At 36.0% G+C, this 13,288-nt stretch overlaps 1 protein-coding gene across 1 annotated transcript in view; it reads left to right on the top strand.

The window, feature by feature from the left end:
• The first annotated feature begins 2,639 nt into the window (after positions 1–2,639).
• Positions 2,640–13,288, top strand: part of LOC110456272 — a 21,675-nt gene continuing 11,026 nt past the window's right edge. The window contains exons 1-5 of the mRNA XM_021506891.1: positions 2,640–2,876; positions 5,795–6,036; positions 8,764–8,791; positions 9,976–10,455; positions 12,018–12,110. Of these exons, the coding sequence (XP_021362566.1) occupies positions 5,812–6,036; positions 8,764–8,791; positions 9,976–10,455; positions 12,018–12,110 (826 nt within the window). The 5' untranslated portion in view covers positions 2,640–2,876; positions 5,795–5,811. The remainder of the gene's footprint in view (positions 2,877–5,794; positions 6,037–8,763; positions 8,792–9,975; positions 10,456–12,017; positions 12,111–13,288) is intronic.

Raw genomic sequence — 13,288 nt, 5'->3', positions numbered from 1 at the left:
TTCTGTCAGCATATTAACATTTTATGATGACCTTTAGAATTTATATGACAAAAAGTATTTCCATAGTGTAAATTTATTCTAATAGTCCAAAACTTAATGCATAGTCGTCGCACACGCCATTTTTTAACAACGTGATAAAAACACTGACATTTGAGTTTGAATTAAAATTAAACACTCACTTTGTAAATATATCTAATATAGTAGAAAAGAAGGAATTTGATTGTATTGATCACATCTAAATTGAATAACATATGACATCATCTATACAAAATACGTTCTNAAGCAAGAGTGACACCGCTACACAAAGGTGGTGATAAAGATAATATGAATAATTATAGACCCATATCTATATTGCCCACTTTTTCAAAAATATTTGAGAAACATATTACAAACCATCTTTATAAATACTTAACGAAATATGACCTGTTACACACTTCACAGTCAGGTTTTAGGGCAAAACATTCATGTCATACTGCTCTTGTCCACCTAATTGATAAATGGATTGACAGTATTGATAAAAATGAAATAGTAGGTACTATATTTATAGACTTAAATAAGGCTTTTGATTTAGTAGATCATAATATCCTTCTACACAAACTAAAGTTTTTAAACATGACTTTATCAAGTCTGGATTGGTTCTCATCTTATCTACAAAACAGAGTCCAAACAGTTAGAGCAGGCAGCAGTTCTTCTTCTTTCCAGACAATCAAAGCTGGAGTACCGTAAGGATCCATACTTGGTCCATTAATGTTTATTATCTATATCAATGATATGCCACTTTAAGTAAAAAAAAATGCATTGTAGATATGTATGCAGATGACAGTACCCTGCATGTAAAGGGAAATAACTCTATTGATATTGCCACAAATCTTCAGGAGAACCTAAATCATGTATTGAGATGGTGTACAAATAACAACATGAAACTTAACCAGCAAAAGACTACAAGTATGATCATTGCAAATAAGCATAAACTCTCCATTCAAAGTCCATTAAATCTGTAGATGGAGAAGAAAAGTTTGTTTTTTTCAAGAAACACCTTTAAGGCAGCATCTGCTATCTCTATATTTAAATGAGTAATGTTATTCACACAGGTAACTGTCAAAATTTACAAAAGTTTCCATGAACGTATTGTTACCTTGTACTTTGATGTAATTTTTGTACATTTTTTTGTCAGTTATATTAAAACTATATTCCTCAGGGAAAGAATGCTGTGTGTACGAATGAGCAAAGAGTTTGTGTCAAATAGTTTGTTTACTGTTTTTATCTGTATAATAATTTGATATTATTCATGATACATTCGTTCAGATATAGTCAATAGTGCATGTATCGGTTATCTAGTCAGCAGGTTAGTCAGATTACCAACTATTCATAAACAATAGTAGCATTTAGTAATCTTACATAATGTTTATTTGTTGTCCATGATTTTGTAGTTAGCATAATAATCTGTTTTAATGTCAGTTAACATGTTTGTATGATGCTTGAGAGGGCCATATGGAAGATCATATAATTAGTCTTGTACTAAATATGTAACCCTCCTTAAATAAAGATATTATTATTATTATTATTACATTTTCTTATGTATTTGAATTTAAAAACAAATCACCTGTAGACATCATTGTTATAACTGATTTGCTGACACATTTATTGATTTATAAGTATTTTTGTAAAATGTGATCCGATTTGGGTACTGATCCGATTTGGGTACTGCCACCTTATACAGCAAATTCACTTTAACTTAGTTGAACGGCTTTTGTAGACATTACTTTTTGTCTATGCTGGATCGTTGCAATTGTTTACTCGGGTAAAATGCACAGATACATTGTATACAAAGTAGGATTTCTGACATCATTAATTCATTATATTGCTGTCAAATAGAATTGTTGTCGATTGTATCTCAACAGGGCACTACAGTCCTTACTTAATTTTGGAATGTTTTGAAAACTATTCCGCAAATGTCGTTACCATCAACAGACCCTTAGCCTAGTTACCATGCAAACAACAAAAAGAAGGGCTACTGCCATTAGGGCTTGTATATGTATCTACAAGCGCTTAATCTGGCATTTCCTTCTTTCAAATTAAAATCCAATTTCGACAAATAGGGCCTAAACAAAATATGAATTTTAGATTTGTATTCAAGATGTGTGTACGCATGTGTTTGACACACCAGATACAAGCGTCTATAGTACTGCCTCACTCCAAGCAGACAGCTGAGACGTGCGCAAATGGAATAAATCTCCAGTGTTTGTAATGTAGGAATCTTACCAATATATGCTCCTCCCTTCCGACCCACGGGGACCACAGGATTTTTTTTTATTTCTATTACGTCAGTCAAAACAGTGCTTAATTCGTTGCGTTCGCAACAAAAACCGTTTTAAAGAAGCAGATCATTTAATCAGACTAATACTTTGTGCGTTCACTGGCAACATTTCCGGAATTTCATTTATTTTTATTTTTATAAAGGTATCACGGCCTCACTAAAAAACGTCACATGAAGAATCATGAAAAATAATTCATAGGCTATGGGAGACAGGCATTTCCCAGTCACATACTGACTTAAAAATAGTCCAAATAGAAAGTGAAAGTAGACTACTGTCAGTAGAGCAATCGATTCTTGGAAAGACCTGGGGCCTGTTCGTTTATGTGAAACAGCCGGTTTGTCTGTTCATTAATGTAACATTTTTTGCTATAAATCCTGATGCACCTGCAAAAGTTTATGCAGGATTTGCCGTTGGCTCTGTCAAGGCTCGCCTGAAAACAGCATCTGATTGCTATGGCCGACCTTATTTCATAAACGAATAACTCTGGTCCAATATTAATCGGTCCAACCGTTTGGATCGCGATAAACGAAAACGTCCATAACTGAGAGAAGGAAGGAAGTAAGTATATTTATTAAAATCTAGACACGTATTATGGAGCTGTTATAACTGTTTTTCGATGTCTTGGACTCCCCTATATACTATGGACATGTAGATTAGTTCATGAGGATAACAGAGGGGAAAACGAGGTCTGCAGTAGAACGTTCTTTATGTTTTGCTCATCTGGCCCGGAGTCATTTGAGCTTATGCGATACTGTGGCGTCCGTCTTCCGTCCGTCAACTTTTTAAAAAGTCTCCTCATTACAATGACCTTGACCTACTTTCAATGTCACAGGGGTCAAATATGGTAAAAACTTCAAACAACAATATCCTTGGACTAGAGTCATGATACTTGGTTATGTTATGTAGACCAGCAGTGCAAATCTTTTTTCTAAATTACAGTAATGAGGTCAAAGGTTAACTTTAAGTGCTCGTAGGAGTCAAAGGTCAATGTGGGGTAAAAGCTTTGAAGTTAGAATTTCAAATTTCAAACAACAATATCTTAAGAACCGTTTAAGAGATGTATTTAAAATACAGATATCTACATTTGAATTTCAGATATCTGCATTTTAAATAGAGATTTCTGTATTTTAAATGCAGATATCCATAATTGAAATACAGATATCTGTATTTTTATTACAGATATGTGTTATTTTGCAATATTTACATTTGCTCTGCATTGGCACTATATAACACTATCAAGGCCAGTTCTGTGTTATGAGACCATAACACAGGTGTTGTGATATCTCCATAGGTCCGACTTCCTTCCGGATCGCTATTCCCCCTCAGGTGGCAGAATACAGTAGAAATGGCCCGACTCTGATAAACAAGGCACATGTCGAGGAAATGTAAACACAGCGGATTTACCCTACACAACACATGTATACATGTATATATATTTGTAAACTGCATTACATTTACAATACATATAAAGCACTGAGAAGTGTATAAACCTCTTTTTTCTATATATGTCACTTGTGTGAAAACCATGGTTACCACATCAAAAATTACCAAAAAATGCCAAAAATTGTTATTTTTGACCCATAATTTGACCCCCGCAACTAGTAATTTTTTTCCTAAGTTCTGTCTGAGATTAAAGATTACCTACTTGGTTGCAGAATTATCTGGGTCCCTGTAAAGTTGTAATACTTGATTTTTTGCAATTTTGCTTCGTGTGCTGTTGTCAAAATTTTACCTCCTGTAAAGCTAGCTTTTCATGTGTAGGCACCCTTTCAGATTATGGCCAAATTTTTATTCTCGAACCAAAAACTCTTTTTTTTACAAATGTGAAGCTCACATAGCCCACTTTATCATGCTTATACCAATTTTAGTACAGTTTTATTTTTATATTTTTTTTACATATCATTATACAGGGGTTAGCCATTTAACAAAAATATCACCCATGGCCACAACCCGCCTCTACTGTATACTGCTACCTCAGTACTAGCATGCAGATAAGGAAAAAACCACTATGATTCAATAATATTAACTTTCTTATGTAAGACTATTATAAAATGTGAATTGACTATATCGATTGATTAAAATTATGGAAATTGTATCGATGTTCTTGTGTATATTTCCACAAACTATATTTTTTAATGGGGAAAGTTACGAGACAGCATTCCATGAGCAATACTCCATGGGATGTACTATTTCTTGAACAAACACCATAAATTTGAATTTAAAAATGCGTTGTGAACTTAGATATGAAAATAAAAAAATAAAAAATTGAAATATAAGCATATTCAGCATTCTTTTCCATGTTATGGTCCTCTATAACATGGAACAGGATGCTGGTTGATGCTTAAATAAAGAGAGATATCTGTATTTAAAATACAGGTATCTGATCTAGTTATAAGTAATTTCAAATAAAGATATCTGTATTTTAAAAACCGATATCTCCATTTACAAATTAAAACAAATATCTTTAATTGGAATACAGATATCTGGTTTTTAAATAATATCTCTATTTAAAATGAAGATATCTCTATTAAAAATTGAAATATCAGATATCTGTATTTTAAATGAAGAAATGTGAAAATAATGATGCCTCCCTCAAGGTCACATCAAGGTTTCCTAAACCCTTGAGAAACGAATCGGGATTTCAACAGGAATGGCAGCGGTTGTTCAAACGTGCGTCTTGTGGAGGCAAAAACATCATCTGGGTGCAGTTCTCCCCTGGCCTGCCTTGATGTTTCGATCGCTGTGCCAGCAATACTTTACAGCACCCGGTCGGCGTTGCTATGGCTATAGGCCTAGGACTACTTGTCACCATTTTCTGGCCTCGTGAACATTATCACTTTCCTGTTTCCTGTCATGAGCAAAATTACACTACAGGAGCTGTCATTTTTACAGTTGTCAAATAAAAAGAGATCTGTATTTTTTCATAAATAAAGATATCTATATTAGAAAAGAGGTATATGTAATTAAAATACAGATATCGATATTTGCAAATGCATTAATTCAGATATGTGTATTTAAAATGCAGATCTGTATCTTTATATCAATTACAATGTACAGATATCTCTATTTTAAATGCAGATATCTCAGTCTAAATGGGTAAAAGCCCAAACGGCTTGCCAAAGACATGGAGTCATAACTTGATGATCATGTCAGAAGAAGAAATAGTGTCAGGGGGAGTCAAAGTCTTCGTAAGAAAAACATGTTCATGAATATGTTCTTCTTGCAAAAGATTTATATTAAACCTGTCCAAAAGTTTTCATGAGAACCTCTACATTTGATTCATGAAATTAATGTGAAAAGTAAATCAAATAGAAAATATCATGAAATCCTGCATATATATATATAGGCACTGTTATTGCACCTGAGGATCTAATACAGTGAAAACATTAGTGCATTATGTAACGTCTTTTTTCGTCAATTAAATCTTCTTCTTTTTTAAAATTACTTGCATTCCATCAGGATCTTCTGTTATACAGGTTATGTACCATTGACAATGGGAGTAGACTTGGCCTTGTACAGGGCTCGTATTGGAAACTTTGTACAAAGAAAGACAGGACAAGGACTCTCCAATTTAGAATACCTACTGAAAGCCATAGCCAGTGTGAGACATGGGCTAGTAAGAAGCTGGCAGTGTAAGGGAACCGTCCCATTTATTGACCTACTGCTCCTGGCACAAGGAGTGGAACCAAACCCAGGACCAGGAGTTAAAGACCAGCAGGTCAGATATATATACACACATCTTTGTCTGGAGATCATCGTGGTATCTACTCACAAAAATGATTTTTTTCACCAAACAGATGTTTTCGTCACTCTATAACGGCTAATTAAAACATTTCTGGGATATTTAAAAAATAAATCTGTATTACTGTATTAGATGGGTGAGTTTTACCAGATTTTAGTAGAGGGAAACAACCTTATTCAACATACTAGAGGGATAAGCAATGTCTTATTCAACATACTAGAGGGATAAGCAATATCTTGTTCAACATAATAGGGTAGTGAAAAGATTCATGTAGCACAACCAAAAAGTGTTTATATGTGACGTTTTGATGACTAGTCAGTGTGTGCTCTGTCATATTCATCAGACAAATGACCAGTGAAACGTATGTACACAAAGGTGTAAAATATTTACAAATTTATATTTATCCCAGTCAATCACATGATTTTTCTATGTGGCATGGTCTGTGATTGCCAATTTATTTATCTGGGACTCTGACTGCTTCCTTTCTAATCGGGTGAATTTCTTTCCCTCTTGGGTTTCTGTGTCTTTCCGGTGTTCACCAAGGCAGACCCCAAATCGCCTTCAGTCTCTCCAGTACACGATGCGTCACAGTTTGTGCATCCTATTTTGTATAATATACACATTCTGCTTTTATCCTTAGGGTGTACTAGGATATTACGAAGCATCTTGTGGGGCTTCATGGCTGTTGCTTTCTATGACCATGATATAATCTCTGGATGGTTTTGGACCCTTTATATACGGAATGACCACCTGACCTTTGGTTTTGTTCTTATCCTTGATTGGTTTTTGTACCCATTTTAGGGCCCATTCCGGATGTGCACAGGTATCCATTGCCCTAGAGATGTGATTCTTCTCTCGTATTTTGTACTGTTGTTCTGTGACATTGTATCACATCTATTGATTAATGTGTGTACAATGCCTAACTTCTGGTGCAAAGGATGGTGAGATTTGAAGTTCAGGTATTGGTCCGTATGGGTCTTTTTTCTATAGACCAATACCTTCACAGTTCGGTCTTCTTTCTTTACCAGTAGAGTGTCTAGGAAGAGCATTGTGCCGTTGGTTTCATCCTCACATGTAAATTTGATGTTGTTAGTGGCATCTATGTTGTTGATATGGGTGGTCAAATTGCATGTTCAAAAAAAGCGTAACCAAATCAACATTGATTTTTGGACAACTAAGACATATTTTGCACCTTTGTGTTCATACACTTCACTGGACATTTGTCTAATGAAGGTGACAGACACATACTGTACTAGTCATCAAAACATCACATATAAACACTTTTTGGTTGTGCTATATGAATCTTTTCACAATCCATACTAATAACTCGGTAGTAAGGAATTTCTTTATCAGCACACTAGAAGGTAAAGGAATTTATGATTCACCATACAAGTAGGGTAATGAACTTCTGATTCAATATACTAAAGTAGTAAGGAATTTCTAATTCAACATTCAAAGGGGGTAAGTAATTTATTATTCAAAATACAAGAATAGTAAGGAATTTCTGATTCAACATACTAGAGGGGTAAGGAATTTCTTATTCTATAAACCAGAGGGGTGAAAAGTGTCCGATTCAGCATACTAAAAGGATGAGGAATTTGTTATTCAACTCACTTAAGGGGTGAGGATTGTCTGATTCAACTTAATTTAGGAGTGAGGATTGTCTGATTTAACTCGCTTTAGGTGATTCAACTCACTTAAGGGGTGAGGATTGTCTAATTCAACTCACTTTAGGTGTTTCAACTCACTTAGGGGTGAGGATTGTCTGATTCAACTCACTTAAGGGGTGAGGATTGTCTAATTCAACTCAGTTTAGGTGTTTCAACTCACTTAGGGGTGAGGATTGTCTGATTCAACTCACTTAAGGGATGAGGATTGTCTGATTCAACTCACTTAACAAATGAGGATCATCTGATTCAACTTGCTTACAGGTTGAGGATTGTCTTATTTAACTCACTTAAGTGGTGTGTGTTGTCTGATTCAACCTACTTAAGGGATGATGATTGTCTGTGTCAACTCACTTAAAGTGAGGTGATATGTAAAACAATGTATGCTTGTTATAAGATTAAGAATGATGTAGTGATATGTAAAACAATGTATGCTGGTTATAAGATGAAGAATGATATAGCTATATGTAAAACAATGTATGCTGGTTATAAGATGAAGAATGATGTAGTGATATGTAAAACAATGTATCCTGGTTATAAGATGCTAAGTATATAAAAATTTGCAAATTATTGAAATAAAACATCTTGAATGAAAAAAAGTGAGAAAAGCAAATTTAGATTTGCCTATTTTTTTGTGGTCATAAATGTGACCAGGCCTTACCATGGCTGTATATATATATATTAGATGGTAATCAATGTCTAACAGGGGAAAAAACAATTTCTCTTTTTTATTTGGAAATCCTGCACTGTATCTCTATTGTTCATTTTCTATTTTTTTTCTCTCAAGACTTTAACATTTGACATTATCCTAACTGGATCTATTTGTGACAACTATTTTCACACGCACACATACATATTACAATCTTTAGATACCTTTTATTATCATTTTCAAGAAATAAATAAAATAAGCATAAAAGAATATGATTGTGCTGCAATAACATTTTGATAAGTACATTGTAAATGAAAGGTGAAAGGCTGTTTTTAGGAAGCATGACCTACATGTGTATAATCAGCTTTCGTTTGTTCATCCATACAGGATCCCCAGTTAGCCAGTAACAATGAAGGTGAGAATTCTTTTTCTAAGTGATACATAAATCAAGTAAATATGAAGGTGAGAATTCCTTTGGTATCACTCTGTAATACGTCCCAGTAATGGTGAAAGTGAGGTCCCTTTGTATCACTCTGTAATATACGTCCCAGTAATGGTGAAAGTGAGGTCCCTTTGTATCACTCTGTAATACGTCTCAGTAATGGTGAAAGTGAGGTCCCTTTTGTATCACTCTGTAATACGTCCCAGTAATGATGAAAGTGAGGTCCCTTTGGTATCACTCNTTGAATCATGTTGTGTTCAGCTCACCTGATCATGAGCTGCTGTGATATGGTTTAGTGACGTCAGTCATCCACTCATCATTAGTCCATCTAACATTAAAGTGTTTTCTTTTAATGACTACGTCTTAAGATTGATTAGACAGGGTTTTAATATTTGTCATGTGTAAGGTTTGTTTAAATAAATGATCTTTTCTTACATTCAAGATTGCATGCATGGATCATATGTATTAAAAATCTATAATTGACTTTTTTCTAGCATAGAGGCTTAAAGTAATGACATTTTCCCTGTAACATACTGGGATGAGATGCTTTAAAACTTCTTCATTTAAATGACTTTGACTCACATTCAAGGTCACTCTACTCAATAGAATAGTTTGAACATTTTCTTCTGGAGAACAATGAGGCTAAGATTGATGATATTGGGTCTGTATATTTCTGGGATGAAGGACTATCATTTTCTTTAAAGAAATGACTTTGTTCTTCCTTCATGTTTGAATGAGTAAAATGTGTCTGAAGCCTAAAACAAATTGTTTCTAAGAGGAGATGAAGTCAAAATATTTGCTGTGTAGATTGCTGGAATGAATGTTCAAATAATTGACCTTGATATACATTGAAGTAACAGGAGTCAACTGTGTTAACATCACCCTAGAACTCTGTCTAGTGACATTTGAAAGATACGTTATATGGCCTGTAGCTTGTTGGGTGAGGGACCATCAACTTTGCTCAAGAAACTGCCCCCTGTTCACATTTAAGGTCACTTGGGTCAAATGTGTTAAAATCTCCAAATAACATCATCAAATAAAAGTTGGTATAAACTCATTTACCTAGTTACTATGCAGTGAGGAAATGGAATAATTTTCATTGTTAGGTTAAAGGAACTCTTACATTGACTCAAGTTTGTACCGTTCCCTTACAACAGAAACCAGCAGCTACACAGGGGAACCAGTCGGTAGACATTTAAGCAGAGAAGCAGCATCCTCATATGATGTTCATCACAATGTTGAATCATCTCACATGAGATCTGAAGTAGTCCCTAGTCAGGAGCAAATCAACCTTGAAAGAGGCCAACTAGAGGAGATGGAGTATGGTGAGGAAACCACATCACCCAAAACAACACTACCAGAGGAAAACACTGACAGCAGGGGATATCAGAAAGGAGACAGGATTCCCAATATTCAAACTATCACAGCTGGTGCTAGTGGTCCTGAAATAAAACATTTTCCTGTAGGTAAAATGGTGCCAGCTTACCTGCAAGGAGAAAATACAGAAGTGACAACGGTGGCATTCAGCCAAACCCAGGGAGGGGCTACAGGGACAATGGTGCCTGCTCACCCCCATGGAGGGGCTACAGGGACAATGGTGCCTGCTTACCCCCAAGGAGGTACAACAATGATGCAAGGTATGTGTATGAAAGAGTTCACTAATATCTATAATACTTATTTACATCACACCTTTATTGTATGTTTATTGTGTAATAGGAGAAAGAGAAACGCAAGGCCAGACCGGGATTTGAACCTGGACCCTATAAACTCTAGACAGGCGCTCTACCAGTTGAGCCACCTGATCACTGACTATCAACCCAGTCCAGTACTATCACATTCCTCCTTCCTTTTTTAAGTCATTTCCCCAGAAGATGTTCATATTAACAACCCAGATTGGGTGTCTCCCCAAGCAAACACCTAATGCTTGAAACAAGGATTGGCAAGCTTTCCAATTTCATCACAGGAGAAAGAGAAATGTACTGCCACAAGGTGGCACACACTGTAGTACAGTAGGACTGACCCTATAGACACTTATAATATAATGTTCAACCCAGGTTCTTTGACTCACCGCCAAGGGTTCTCCTACCTTGAACAGGAAGGGTCAACGGCACCAGTAGGATGAGGAATAGTGATAAAGATAGTATAGTGCCGTCGCTGGGGCTCAAACCCGCGACCCTTGGCACTCCATCCCAAAGCTCTACCTCTGAGCTAAAGGGAAATTCCCTACAGCTGACCCTTGTAAGGCAAACTAATCAATGCACATCTTTTACACACACTAAGCCTATATTCCATGGGTGCAGAGAGCGTAAGGTAGTGTAAACCCTGGAGTATAAAGGATGTGTTCCGCTACACATGGTTGTCACCTTTTTAGGCCACGTTGTTTATGAGGGGAATAGCTATAGTGGCTCTCATGTTCGTCCCCTCATGTTCTGTCATGCTCCATGGTGGCACACATTTTGATTCTTAGTTATTGCTCAAGTAACTTCATTTCTGAACAGACTTTGAATGAAACTGACCCACTTTCAAAGCCACAAATCCTTTATGAAAAGTTCTTTTTTACACAACCAATACAATTTTCTATGTGATGTTTCGATGACTAGTACGATATGTACACTGTCACCTTTATCAGACAAATGACCAGTGAAGCGTATGCACACAAAGGTGTAAAATGTGTACGAGTTGTCTACAAAATTGATGTCGATTCGATGTTATATATGTATACCTATAACTCCAAAATTTTGGACAAAGAGAGCAATCTGCTTAAGCGTCAGATAAAGGAAGCCATCTGGATACGCCGCAGTGGGCCAGTTCTAAATCAAGATGAGGGGGCTCAAAGACTCTCGCACATCTATGACCAAGTATTAAACAAAGCCTGAATCATTTCGGTACATATTTAACAACTATTTTACATATGCTTACAGCGTAGCGTAGCCGAAACGACATCAATTTTGTGAACTACTCGTACACAATTTACACCTTTGTAATAAACTTCATTGGTCATTTTTCTGATGAAGGTGACAGTGTACATATTGTATTAGTCATCAAAACGCCACATAGAAAATCTTATTGGTAATCCATACTTACCAACCTGAAGAAAATGTTTAGAAATAACCACAAGTCCTTTGTTTTCCATTCAGTACCAAACTGTCATGAGTTTTATTTTTCATTTTAATTGATAATTGTTTTTGTTGTCCTTTAGTACGAAAGCAGAAAATAGACGTGAACTGTTCATTTAGCGGAGGAGAAGCCAATGTGATTGGAGATCATAATGCTATCACTATCATCAGAACGGGTGAGTACCAGACTGTAACTCAGTGTGGATATATGTATCTAGGTGTGTGTGTGTAATATCTATTATACTGTAAAATAAATTGTCTGACTGCATTTTAGAGGATGGTCCTTAAAATCAGTAATTTGTTGTAATTGTTTCTAGAAATAATATTACTGAAAGATATTGATTTACTGTGATGGCATATTTCTGCCATCAACTTTTGACCTGCGAGTTACTTATGTCGACATAATTTTTAAAAAGATGTCGACTTAATGTATGAATATGTCGCAATAACGTTTGAATTATGTCGACAATTTTTTTCATTTTCTGAGATAATTTTGCCGAGATAATTATCATGTAAGTAGGTAACTCGGTTTTTAGGTCACCTGAGACAAAGTCTCAAGTGACCTATTGCGATCGCCTTTTGTCCGTCGTCCGTCATCCGTCGTGCGTCCGTAAACAATTTACATTTTCGACTTCTTCTCCAAAACCCCTGAACCAATTTCAATGAAATTTTTCAGGGACCTTCAATGGACAAAGGTCAACAAAAGTAGTTGCCGGTTTAGTCCCAAGCCCCCAGGGGCCTGAGGGGCGGGGCCCAAAAGGGTCAAATTGACTCAAATTTCAAAAATCTTCTTCTCCAAACCCCTGAACCGATTTCAATGAAATTTTGCAGGGACCTTCCATGGACAAAGGTTAACTAAAATAGTGGCCGGTTTAGTCCCAAGCCCCCCGGGGCCTGAGGGGCGGGGCTAAAAAGGATCAAATTGACTGAAATGTCAAGACCCAGATATGGTAGAATCAAATACTCTTCATATATGGAAGGGTCTTAAGGTGCTTTACCAAAATTGTAAATTTCTTGACCCTGGGGTCTCACGTTTCCCCCTGGGGAGGGGGTAAACTTTACTATAGTTTATATAGGGAAATCACATTTTGGACCAACATTTGTTTAATTTCCATTGGAAGTAATTCAATTTGGGTTAGCATTATCAGTATTAGGTAGCAGTTTGATAGTATGCACCTATGAGCCCTGACTGACCCCCAGGGGCTGATGGGTGGGGCCAAAAAGGGTTGAATTGACTGAAATTTCAAAAATCTTCTTCTCAAGACCCAGATATGGTAGAATCAAATACTCTTCATAGATGGAAGGGTCTTAAGGTGCTTTACCGAAATTGTGAATTTCTTGACCCTGGGGTCTC

This window comes from Mizuhopecten yessoensis, unplaced genomic scaffold (assembly GCF_002113885.1).
Source record: "Mizuhopecten yessoensis strain PY_sf001 unplaced genomic scaffold, ASM211388v2 scaffold8605, whole genome shotgun sequence".
Lineage (NCBI taxonomy): Eukaryota > Metazoa > Mollusca > Bivalvia > Pectinida > Pectinidae > Mizuhopecten > Mizuhopecten yessoensis.
Note: the sequence above shows the minus strand (reverse complement) of the source record. Positions and strands in the feature narration are given on the sequence as shown.